Here is a 12,672-nt window from a genome sequence, read left to right on the forward strand (position 1 = left end):
CCACTTATAGAGTAAGTGTTCAGGAATGTTTTCCTCTTATTTATTCAACCCGATCTTAAGCCAAGCCAGTTTTTCTCCTGCCTGGTAGAAGTTTGACAAAAATCTTAATTGTGCAGCCCTAAAATAGTTTTTGAAATTTAATAACTGCAATCCCCTTTGTTTATATGTCCATGTTAGTTTATCCAAAGGTACTCTTGATTTTTTGCCTTTCCATAGGAAGTTTCTTATTAATTTATTCAATTTTTAAAGAATTCCCCTGTCAAGGGGATCTATAACATTGGGAATAAGTACTGTAGTGGAAATACATTAATTTTGATGCAGTTTATTCTCCCTATTAAAGCTGGTGGTATTTCCTTATTAATGTTTTTTTTTAATTTTACTTTTCATTTGCATCAATGCGTACATATAAATTTTTCATCATATAACAATACAACGTAATGAAAACTATATAAAATGACAGATAAATATTTTCTTTTTATCCCCTCCCTCCCATCTCCCCAAAGAAAAAGAGAGAAAAAAAGAGAAAACACCTGAATTTATTTATCATTCACTATTCATATATTCCTAACATATTATTCTATCCTGTACATATTAATTGGGAGGAGCAGGTTTTATGGACGATTTGGATGGACTCCTACTAATGAAATCCACATATGGTTTCCAAATCATATAAAAATTCTCAGGTTGATTCCTTAAATTCTAAGTAATCTTTTCCAATGGTATACAATTTTGAATTTCCGTGTGCCATTTATCCAACCTTATAAAATTACCTGACTTCCATGTTACTGCCATACATTTCTGTGCCACTGCTATTGCTACACTCAAAAAGTTTTGTTGATATTTGTCTAACTTCAATTTAGTATCAGGGTCATATAAATCACCAAGCAAAATTATTCTGGGATCTTTTGGTATCATAATTTGTCCCAATAATATATTCAAGTCTTCCCAAAATTTTCCCACTTCTTCACAAAACCAAACTACATGTAATCAGGTTCCTGTTTCTTTGTTACATCTGAAACATTTGTCAGAACAATTTGAATGAAGTCCATGTAATATATACAGAGTGTAGTAGAATTGGTGTAAAAAATTATATTGTACCATTTGATAGCTAATGTTAATTGCATTAATTACACTCTCCTGGCACAATCTTGACCAGGCCTCATCATGAATTTGTACATTTAAATCTTTTTCCCATCTGTTTTTACTTAAATAGTTCCTTTTTCTGCATTGTGTCTTGCAATTGTATACATATTAGTAATAAATTTCTCAATAAATGGATACATTTTTAAATACCCAAATGGGCTCTGTTCTGGAAGTCTAAAATTTGCACCTAATTTCTTTTTAAATTATGATTTAAGTTGATAGTATGAAAAAAGTTTTATTTGGTATATTGTATTTCTCTTTCATTTGTTAAAAAGTCATGAAAAAAAGAACCTAAGAAACAATCTTTTATCCTCTTTATCCCATTATTGTGCCAGATGTCAAAGGAAGGATTATTTAAAGTAAAAGGGATGTGGATTCTGCTTTAACATCATCTTAACTATTTGGTAATTCTTAATTCCTCTATGTATATGAATTCCATCACATATTTTGAATCTTATTAATGGTTGATAATTTAATTTATATAAATGATTTAAATTATTATCTATTCTAATACCTAAGTAACGTATGGCCTGTGATTGCCATTTGAAAGGAGATTCCTTTTTACATTCCGCATAGTCGACTTTATTCATTAGCATCACCTCATATTAACCTTGTATCCTGATATCGCCCTGTATGCTTTCAATTTTGTGACTAACCTTTTTATTGATTTATCTGGACATGTTAAGTACACTATAATATTATCCACAAATAAGCTCATTTTAAATTTTTCCTCTTTTATTTTTATTCCCTTTATCATAGAGTCTTTTCTTATCAGTTTTGCCAATGATTCTATAGCTAGAGCAAACAGGGACCTACTTGTTGACCTACTCAATTTAAAGTAATCTGAAACATATCTATCTGTTACCACTTTTGCCATAGGACCATTATATAATGCCCTGATCCAATTAATTAATTTTTCCAGTAATTTACATTTCTATAAATGTAATGGAGTTAAAAAGATAACTCCATTCAACCCTATCAAAGGCTTTCTCTGCATCAAGAACTACTGCCACTGTTGGTATTTTGCTTGTTTGTGCCATATGAATCAGGTTAATAAATTTACACGCATTATCTGTCATTATTCAGTTTTTAACAAATGCCATCTGTTCTAACTTCACCAATTTTGGTATACAATCTGTTAATCTATTCGCTAATAGCTTTGCAATTAGTTTGTATTCAATCTTCTTCAACATGATGCTGAACCAAGCCATGAAAGACCCCAACAATGAAGACGCTGTTTACATCCGGTACCGCACGGATGGCAGTCTCTTCAATCTGAGGCGCCTGCAAGCTCACACCAAGACACAAGAGAAACTTGTCTGTGAACTACTCTTTGTAGACGATGCCGCTTTAGTTGCCCATTCAGAGCCAGCTCTTCAGCGCTTGACGTTCTGCTTTGCGGAAACTGCCAAAATGTTTGGCCTGGAAGTCAGCCTGAAGAAAACTGAGGTCCTCCATCAGCCAGCTCCCCACCATGACTACCAGCCCCCCCACATCTCCATCGGGCACACAAAACTCAAAACGGTCAACCAGTTTACCTATCTCGGCTGCACCATATCATCAGATGCAAGGATCGACAATGAGATAGACAACATACTCGCCAAGGCAAATAGCGCCTTTGGAAGACTACACAAAAGAGTCTGGAAAAACAACCAACTGAAAAACCTCACAAAGATAAGCATATACAGAGCCGTTGTCATACCCACACTCCTGTTCGGCTCCGAATCATGGGTCCTCTACCGGCATCACCTACGGCTCCTAGAACGCTTCCACCAGCGTTGTCTCCGCTCCATCCTCAACATCCATTGGAGCGCTTTCATCCCTAACGTCGAAGTACTCGAGATGGCAGAGGTCGACAGCATCGAGTCCACGCTGCTGAAGATCCAGCTGCGCTGGATGGGTCACGTCTCCAGAATGGAGGACCATCGCCTTCCCAAGATCATGTTATATGGTGAGCTCTCCACTGGCCACCATGACAGAGGTGCACCAAAGAAAAGGTACAAGGACTGCCTAAAGAAATCTCTTGGTGCCTGCCACATTGACCACCGCCAGTGGGCTGATATTGCCTCAAACCGTGCATCTTGGCGCCTCACAGTTTGGCGGGCAGCAACCTCCTTTGAAGAAGACCGCAGATCCCACCTCACTGACAAAAGGCAAAGGAGGAAAAACCCAACACCCAACCCCAACCAACCAATTTTCCCCTGCAGCCGCTGCAACCGTGTCTGCCTGTCCCGCATCGGATTTGTCAGCCACAAACGAGCCTGCAGCTGACGTGGACTTTTACCCCCTCCATAAATCTTCGTCCGCGAAGCCAAGCCAAAGAAAAAAAGAAGAATAGCTTTGCAATTAGTTTGCATTATATTTTGTAGAAATATTGTTCTGTATGAAGCCAGTAATAGCGGGTCCTTTCCTGTTTTTGAAATTACTGAGATTATTCCCATTTTGCAAGAGTCAGGCAGATTCTGGGTCTCTTCCACCTGTTTCATTATCTCTAAGAGGGGAGGAATTAGTAGATTATTGAATGGCTTGTAAAATTCCATGGGAAATCCATCTTTGCCTGGTGTTTTATTATTTGGTAATGTCATTAGTGTATCATATATTTCTGTGGTTGTCAGGGGTTTTAGTAATTTATTTAACAAGAATTCATCTATTTCAGCACTCTTCCCTAGGTTTTCTGTTTGATATAGTTGCTTATAAAATTTCTTGTAATTCTTATAAAATTATCATTGATTATATGAAACCTATTTATCCCCCTTCCTTGTTGCTATAGTAGTCCTTGTTGCTTGATCTGTTTTTAGTTGCCAAACCAAAATTTTGTGTGTTTTCTCTCCTAATTCATAATATCTTTGTTTTATTTTCATTTTTTTTTCCACTTGGTATGTTTGTAATGTGTCATATTTTAATTTTTTCTGCATCAATTCTCTCTTTTTTTCCATATCCTCTTTTCTCATTAAATCTTTTTCTATGGTTACTATATCTTTTTCCAACTGTTCTATTTCCTGGCTGTATTCTTTTTAAATTTTGGTTGTATAACTAATTATTTGCCCTCTAATAAAGGCTTTTATTGTGTCCCATAATATAAATTTGTCTGTAAGAAATTGCATTCCTCTCAAAGTATATTTTGATTTGTGTTCTATATACTCTCAAAAGTCTTGCCTTTTTAACAGCATGGGATTTAGCCTCCATCTGTATCTTTTCGGCGGAATACCTTCCAGAGCAATTGAAAACAGCAAGGGTGAATGGTCTGATAAAAGTTTTGCCTTATATTCAGTCTTTCAGACTCTCTCTTGAATTTGGGCCAACAATAAAAACATATCGATCCTAGAATAAGTTTTATGCCTGTTAGAGTGATATGAATAATCTCTTTCTTTTGGATGTTGCTTTCTCCATATATCAATTATTTTCATATCTTGCATGAAACTTAATGTAAATTTGGCTGCTTTATTTTTTGTGGTGTTCTTCCCAGTTTTATCTATTGATGGATCAAGGTTAAAATTAAAGCCTCCCCTTAGTAAGACATGTCCCTGTGTATTTGCTATCTTTTAAAAAAAATGTCCTGCATAAATTTCTGGTCATCTTCATTAGGTGCATAAACGTTTAACAAATTCCAAGATTCTGAATACATCTGAAATACCATCATTACATATCTACCCATCAGGTCTGTTATTACCTTCCCTATTTTAATTGGTAAATTTTTATTAATTTGGAATAGCTACTCCCCTGGCTTTTGAATTATACGATGATGCTATTACATGACCTACCCAGTCTCTCTTCAGTTTGAGATGCTCTGCCTCTGTTAAGTGTGTTTCTTTTACAAACGCTATGTCTATTTTTTCATTTTATAGTAATGTCAGTAATTTTTTTCCTTTTAGTTTGGTTGTGCATTCCATTAATATTAATTGTCATATATTTCAATGTATTCATTATATCTATCCATTTTTACCTCTGTGCCACCTCTTCAAACCCTCCATCTCTCTTCTTCTAAGACCAGACTTTTGAATGTTCTTATTCTTTACTATACGCACTGACACAATTAATAAGAAAATAACAAAAACTATAAAAAGACTAAAGAGTTGTAGAAAAGAAAACAGCAGGAAACCCCCCCCCCCCTTAATGAATTGCCTTTGCTACTCGCAAGACAGCCATAACTCCTTTTACTTCATGGGTTGTGGTATAAACCGTAATTGTCAACTGATTACACAGTAGATCGTCCCTCCCCCAACCCCAGCCCTCCCCCAGAGAAATCGCAATATATTATTCTAAAAAATAAAGCAAAGCTTTTTTTATATAATCTTTATATAACTTTCAAACCTATTTATATACATTATTTTTAACAGCCCTTTTGTTATTTTCCTTACTCTTCATCTTGTTGCTTATTTAGCAATTGTTCTGCAAAGTGACGGGCTTCTCCTGGGTCTGAAAACAGTCTACTTTGACCACAGGGGATAAATATCTTCAAAACTGCAGGATGGCATAATACAAAATTGTAACCTTTCCTTCATAGTAAAGTTTTTGCTAAGTTGAACTCCTTACGCTTCTTTAAATGATAGATGCTTATGTCTGGGTAGAAGAAAATTTTATTCTCATTGTATTCCAGTGGTCTCTTGTTTTATTTTACTCTTCTAAGAGCCACCTCTAATATTTTCTCCCTTGTCACGTATCACAGTAGTTCTACCAATATGGAACGCGGTTTCTGCTGTGGTTGTGTCTTTGGCATCAGTGCCCTAAGGGCTCCTTCAATTTCTATCTTCTCTTGGAGTTCTTCTACTCCCAACATCTGTGGGATCCATTGTTTTAAGAATCCTTTTATATCTGTGGCTTCTTCACCTTCTTTCAGGCCCACTATTTTTATATTATTACATCTACTAAAATTCTCTAAAACATTAATTTTCTGGCCCAATAAGTCATATGACTTCTTAATCTTTTTGTCTCTATCTTCTAGATTTTCTCTTAATTTGTTCACCTCCATTTCCACACCTATCACTGTCTTCCACTCCACTTTGCTTTCTCATTACTGTCATTACATTCTCCATTCTTTGGATTTTTGCATCTGTTTCTTGCATAGTCTTTCTAATAGCTTTAAACTCAGACATTATTGTTTCCATTAAAGTTTTTATTTGCTCATCAAAATATTGTTTATCCACCATCTGGATTTGTTATATACCTTGTGTTTTTTCCTGTAGTTCTTTATCTTCTTTGAGGGCTTCTCTTTTTTGTTCCATGTCTTCACTCAATGAGCCCGTTTCTATCACCGCCTCTCCCGTAGCTTCTCCCATTGCATTAGCAGAAACCTACTGCTAGTATGCTCTCCTGGTGCCTTTTGTTTGGAATGCAAACTGCGCATCCATGACTCCTTGCACATGCATGCTGGCATTTCCTTTTCTGGGTCCATGAGCCATCATTCAAGCCTGCCTTGCAAGACGTCACCCCTGAGCTGCCCACTTTCCAGCTTCTCAGCTTGGGTCATCCTCTTTGGGAGAGCTCCTGGCTTGTGGATTCCGGTAAGGCCTTTTTCTTTTGACAGGTGATCTCTTTGTTTCTTCCTTACTTGTTGTAAGTTTTTCTTTCTTCAGAGCCATCTTCAGACTTTTCTTGTATTGTTTATTCAACGACTTTATGTTTTATTTCAAAGCTTTGCTTTTATGTCACTTTTTTTTAACTTTCTCTGTGGAGGGCTGGTTTTACCTTACCAGCCACGACTCCATCACGTGACTCCCCTTCTCACTGCATCCAATCTTAAAGTGACTAATTGTGTCTAGGTCTTCATCAATGATGATGGATGAATGACCAATCAGAGATCCAGTATTTCACTCTCTCTCATTGGTTCCTCTATATACTGATTTAGAAAATTTCCTGAACACATTTGACAAACTCCAAGCCATTCAGCCCTTTTACAGTATGGGAGTTCCAGTCAATATGTGGAAAATTAAAATCTCCTATTATAACAACTTTATTTTTCCTGTAGTTGCCTGCTCTCTCTCTCTCTCTCTCTCTCTCTCTCTCTCTCTACAGATTTGCTCCTCCAATTCTTGTTGATTTGGGCCGTCTATAATACAACTCCATGAGTGTGGTTATACCTTTCCCGTTCCTCAGCTCCACCCACATAGACTCAGTAGGCAAACCCTCTGGTGTGTCCTGCCTGAACACAGCTACGCTATTTTCCCTGACGAGCAATGCCTTTCATCCTCCCCCTCCTCCCCCAATTCTATCATGTCTATAGCAACAGAAGCCCAGAACATTGAGTTGCCCCTCCTGCAACTGTTTCACTAATGGCCACAATGACATAATTTCCACTATGAAGAACCCTTTGATTTCTAAAGTTTACAAGCAATTTTCACATCATCTTTTCTCTCCTCCACTCCCCTATGTGCTCTGGGTCTCTGGTTCCAACCCCCCCTAGTTTGAACCCCTTTGGAGTACCTCAAAAGCCTCAGATTTGTCTGGTTGTATATGTATTGTCAGATAATAATGAACTTGAGTGGAGATGTTAGATTACAACTGGACGAGACAATGGATGTGCCCACACTTGGAGCATTGTGGGCAGATCTGGTTGCCCAGCTGTAGAAGGGACGTAATTGAGTTGGAAAGGATGCAGAAAAGATTCGCAAGGATGCCACCAGGACTGGTGGGTTTGGGCTAGAAGGAGAGGCCAGAATAGGCTGGGACCTTTTCTCCTCGAGCATGGAAGGGTGACAGGAGAAACCTGAGAAATATTTATAAAATCACGAGGGCATGGATAAAGTGAATGGTCACAAGTCATTTCCCAGGGATAGAGGAGTCTCAATCTAGAGGATAGATTTAAGGTGAAAAGGGAAAGATTCAAAAAGGTCCTGAGGGGCACCTTTAAAAAATATATTTTTTTAAAATTAAGACATACAGCACTATAACAGGCCAATTCGGCTCTACAAGTCTGTGCTGCCCAAATTATACCCCATTAACCTACTCCCCAGATACGTTTTTGAATGGTGGGAGGAAACTGAGCCCCTGGGGAGACACAGGAGAATATACAAACTCCTTAGACACAGCGCGGGATTCAAACCCCAGTCCAGTCCCAATCGCTGGCACTGTAAAAGCGTTGTGCTAACCACTACACTTACCGAGCCGCCCCTCTGAAGGTGGTGTGTGTATATCATAATGAAGCAGTCAGAGGAAGTGAGAGAGGTGAATACTATTCTAACATTTAAAGCACACTCAGACAGGGACATGGATCAGAAAGGTTTTGAGGGATATGGGCCCATGCAGGTTGATAGGAATGAGCTCAGGTGGACAATACAGGCATGGAGGTTAGGCCCAAGAACCTGTTTCTGTGCTGTTCAGTTCTATGACCCCATGACTGTGAATGCCTTGGTGTTGGAATGGTGGAAGTGGAGCAATGTGATGTCTCTTACTTTATCTTCCACTTTTACAAAGAGACTCAGTCCTTCAGCACCAAGTAAGCCCAAGTGTTTGGTAATGGTCTCACATAGACCCTGTGCCTTGGTGCCGGTGAAGATCTCGAAGACCTGTTGGGGGAGAAGTGACATGAGAAGAGGGTGGACAGCCTGAATCTGCATCCAGCGGCGGGTGAGCCAGTGGGCACTCACCTGGTCCGTATCATTGGGGAAGTAGATCTTGTGCAGGATTTTGGTACTCCAGCACTGGATGGCCTCCACCTCCAGCAGATGTGGTGGGTTCTTCCGAGCTCCATATCTGTTGGTGGAGACAACGGCTGCAGGTTCAGTGATACACACATTACATGGCTAAGAACAATACAACACAGCCCAAAACAATACAGCACAGTATAACACAACATGACATGACACATTACAACACAAGACGACACTGTAAAAAACAACACAACAAAGTACAACATGACACATTACAACACAACACAGTACAACACAAGACGACACGACACATTTCAATACAACAGAGTACAACTTGACACATTACAACACAACACACTACAACACAACATGACATATTAAAACAACGCAACACATTACAACACAAAATGACACAATACAACACAACACATTACAACACAAAATGACACAATACAACACAACACGGCACAGTACAACACAACATGACACAGTACAACACAACACAAGACGACACTGTAAAACACAACACGGCACAGTACAACACGACAAAGTACAACATGACACATTACAACACAACATGACATAGTACAGCAAAACACAACACATTACCACACAGCACATACCACACAATATGGAACAGTACAACACAACACAATGCAACATGGCACAGTACAACACATGACACAGTACAACTCAACAAGGCACAGTACAACACGACAAAGTACAACATGACACATTACAACACAACATGACATAGTACAGCAAAACACAACACATTACAACACAGCACATACCACACAATATGGAACAGTACAACACAACACAATGCAACATGGCACAGTACAACACATGACACAGTACAACACAGCACAACTCAACAAGGCACAGTACAACACAACATGACACAGAACAACCCAGTACAACTCAACACAGCACAGTACAACACAACATGACACGGTACAACCCAGTACAACTCAACATGGCACAGTTCAACACATGACTCAGTACAACACAGCACAACTCAGTACAACATGACAAAGTACAGCACAGCACAAGAGTACAGCACAACACAACATGACACAACACAACACATTATAACACAAATACGACACACAATAACACAACACATTACAACACAACATGACATAGTACAGGAAAACACGACACATCACAACACAACATGACACTACAACACAACACATTACAACACAACATGACATAGTACAGGAAAACATGACACATCACAACACGACACATTACAACATAATACATTACAACATAACATGACACAGTACAGCAAAATATGATACATTACAACACAACTCAACACAGTACAATACAACACAGCACAACAAAACATGTGCTGCAGCATAGCATGGTTGGAATGAGAGGCAGGGCACAATATGATAGGGCAGAGGATCAATCAGCTTCAGCCCCAGCAATACCGAGTTCAGTGTTGAGCAGTTGTACCCACAGGTGAGGTGGATGCTCATACACACACAAACACACACATAAGCACATGCACACACCCATGCTCATGCACACAAGCTGTGCACATGCACAGCAACACACACATGCATGCACAGAAAAATATGCACCCACACACAAACCCATTCACAACACATGTGCACACTTCATACATGCGCACACACACATACCACACACATGTAAACATACAAACACACACTATCACACACACATGGAGACAAACACTCATAAACAGACATACATATGCACATTCACACACGTGCACACATACACACCCATGTACCCACTCAAACACATATGCATGCACACGCACACACAAAAACAAATACACCCACTTGCAAACACATATGCAAACACACACAAAGATAAATACACAAACACCTAATTTATTCTCACACACTCCAAAACATTACATTACCATCCTCACCCTCACTCACAATAGCACACACACGCACTTTTATATACACATACAATCACACAGTCATACACACTAAATATGCGCACACACACACAGATCAATCACACTCTGATGCAGACGTGAGGAGCTTGACATGTTCAGAAATGTGTCTCGTACTCACATTTTCTCACAGCACCAGAAAGACAGATAATTGCATGGAGACAGTGATTTAAATCTGTGTGAAGTTACTGAACCGTTTAACAGTTCCCACTCAGAGTGGAGTAGTAATCCAGCACAGTGGATGTGCATGCAGGTTACTGTACCGTTTAACCTTGGCTAGTCTCTGGAGGCAGTCTGCCGATAACCTCTCCTTCAGGCGGCACTCGATGAACCTCTTCACATGAAGAACCAACAGAGTGCTGGGTGAGAAGAGACCGGTGCAGAGCCACAGGAGTTGCCAGCCGCTGTCCAAGCTGTACCTGCAGGGGGTGCAGGGGTGGGGATGGTGACAAGATCAGTGAAGGCTGTCATACCAGCTACCTGTGATGGCGGTTTCCCCTCAGCTTCCAGGCTAGGCCTGGTCTAATTTCCCAGGCCAATACTCATGTTCATCATTGCGCAGAGCTCTCTCCATGACTGCCTGCAGTCTGTGCGTGGGGGGGGGGGGGGGGGGGGGAGGAGGAGGTACTCCCATGACAGCCAGAGATGGGGAGCCCCCAGTTTCTCAGTGCCTGCCCTTGGTTGTGAGGAGGGGAGGAGCAGTGACCTTATATCCAACTCACTCTTTCTTCTTTATATAACCATAAGGCAGAAGCAGAATCAGGCTATTTGGCCCATCAAGTCTGCTCTGCCATTCAAATCATGTCTAATGCATTTTTTCCTTTCTACCCCATTCTCTTGCCTTCTCCCCTTACATTTGACACACTTTTAATAATAAAGAATCTATCAACCTCCTCTTTAAATCTACCCAATGGCTTGGCCTCTACAGCCACCTGTGGCTGCAAATTCCACAGATTCACCAGCTTCTGGCTGAAGATATTTCTCCTCATTATAGGAAGGACGATGAAGCTATGGACAGGGTGCAGAGGAGATTTACCAGAATGTTGCCTGGATTGGAAAAAAGTCTTATGAGGCAAGGTTAGTGGAGGTGGGAATTTTCTCTTTGGAGCGTAGAAGGATGAGAGGAGACGTTATAGAGGTCTATAAGATTCTATTTCCCCCAGGGCAGGAATAGCAAATACCAGAGGACATGTGTAAAAAGTGAAGGGAGGGAAGTTTAGGGGAGACATGAGGGGTAAGTTTTCTTACACAGAGTTGTGGGTGTTTGGAATGCCTCACCAGGGATGATGGTGGAAGCTGAATATTAGGGGCATTTAAGAGACTCTTAGACAGGTACATGGGTGGAAGAAGAATAGAGGATTACGGGGCAGGAAGGGATTAGTACTTTTTATTTTTTGTTAAGAATATATGGGTCAGCACAACATTGAGGACCAAAGGGCCTGTCCTGTGATGATGTGTTCTACGTTCATCTCTGTTCCAAAGGAACGTCCTTATTTCAGAGGCCTCTGGTCCCAGACTCTCCCACTACTGGAAACATTTTCTCCACACCCACTCTACCCTGTATTCGGATGGCTTCGATGAGATTCCCCCTCCCCCCCACCCACTCCTAAACTCTAGTGATTGCTGGCCCAGAGCTTATCAAGTGCTCCTCAAATGTTAATCCCCAGGATCATTCTTGTAAACCTCTCTGGACCCTCTCCAATGCCTTTCTTAGATATGGGGTCCAAAACTGCTCACAGTACTCCAAATGTGATTTTTATATCAGGACTGGACATGTTGCTTTTCATCCCTCTCTTTATTTTTGAAAATTTTATAGACTCAAATTTTACAAACATCATGGGTGATTCACTCCTCCCCTTTAACAAATTGGTTTACATTTCTCATCCCTCTTTCTTTTCTTCACATTTGTCGTATTTTACTGTGACCTGCCCCATAACACCAGACTCTACAAAGATTGTACATCAGCAACAAAACAAAGGAGCTTAATTGCCCTCAATG

General features: G+C 39.9%; 1 protein-coding gene across 1 annotated transcript in view; it reads right to left on the reverse strand.

Annotated features, from left to right (window-relative positions):
• The window catches only part of LOC138742261 (unconventional myosin-VIIa-like), a 187,835-nt gene that overhangs the window by 43,827 nt on the left and 131,336 nt on the right, over positions 1-12,672 (reverse strand). Inside the window, exons 38-40 of the mRNA XM_069896399.1 lie at positions 10,938-11,093; positions 8,727-8,832; positions 8,532-8,645 (exon numbers count right to left, since the gene is read on the reverse strand). Coding sequence (XP_069752500.1) covers positions 8,532-8,645; positions 8,727-8,832; positions 10,938-11,093 — 376 coding nt within the window. The remainder of the gene's footprint in view (positions 1-8,531; positions 8,646-8,726; positions 8,833-10,937; positions 11,094-12,672) is intronic.

This window comes from Narcine bancroftii, chromosome 9 (assembly GCF_036971445.1).
Source record: "Narcine bancroftii isolate sNarBan1 chromosome 9, sNarBan1.hap1, whole genome shotgun sequence".
In the NCBI taxonomy this organism is placed as follows: Eukaryota; Metazoa; Chordata; class Chondrichthyes; order Torpediniformes; family Narcinidae; genus Narcine; species Narcine bancroftii.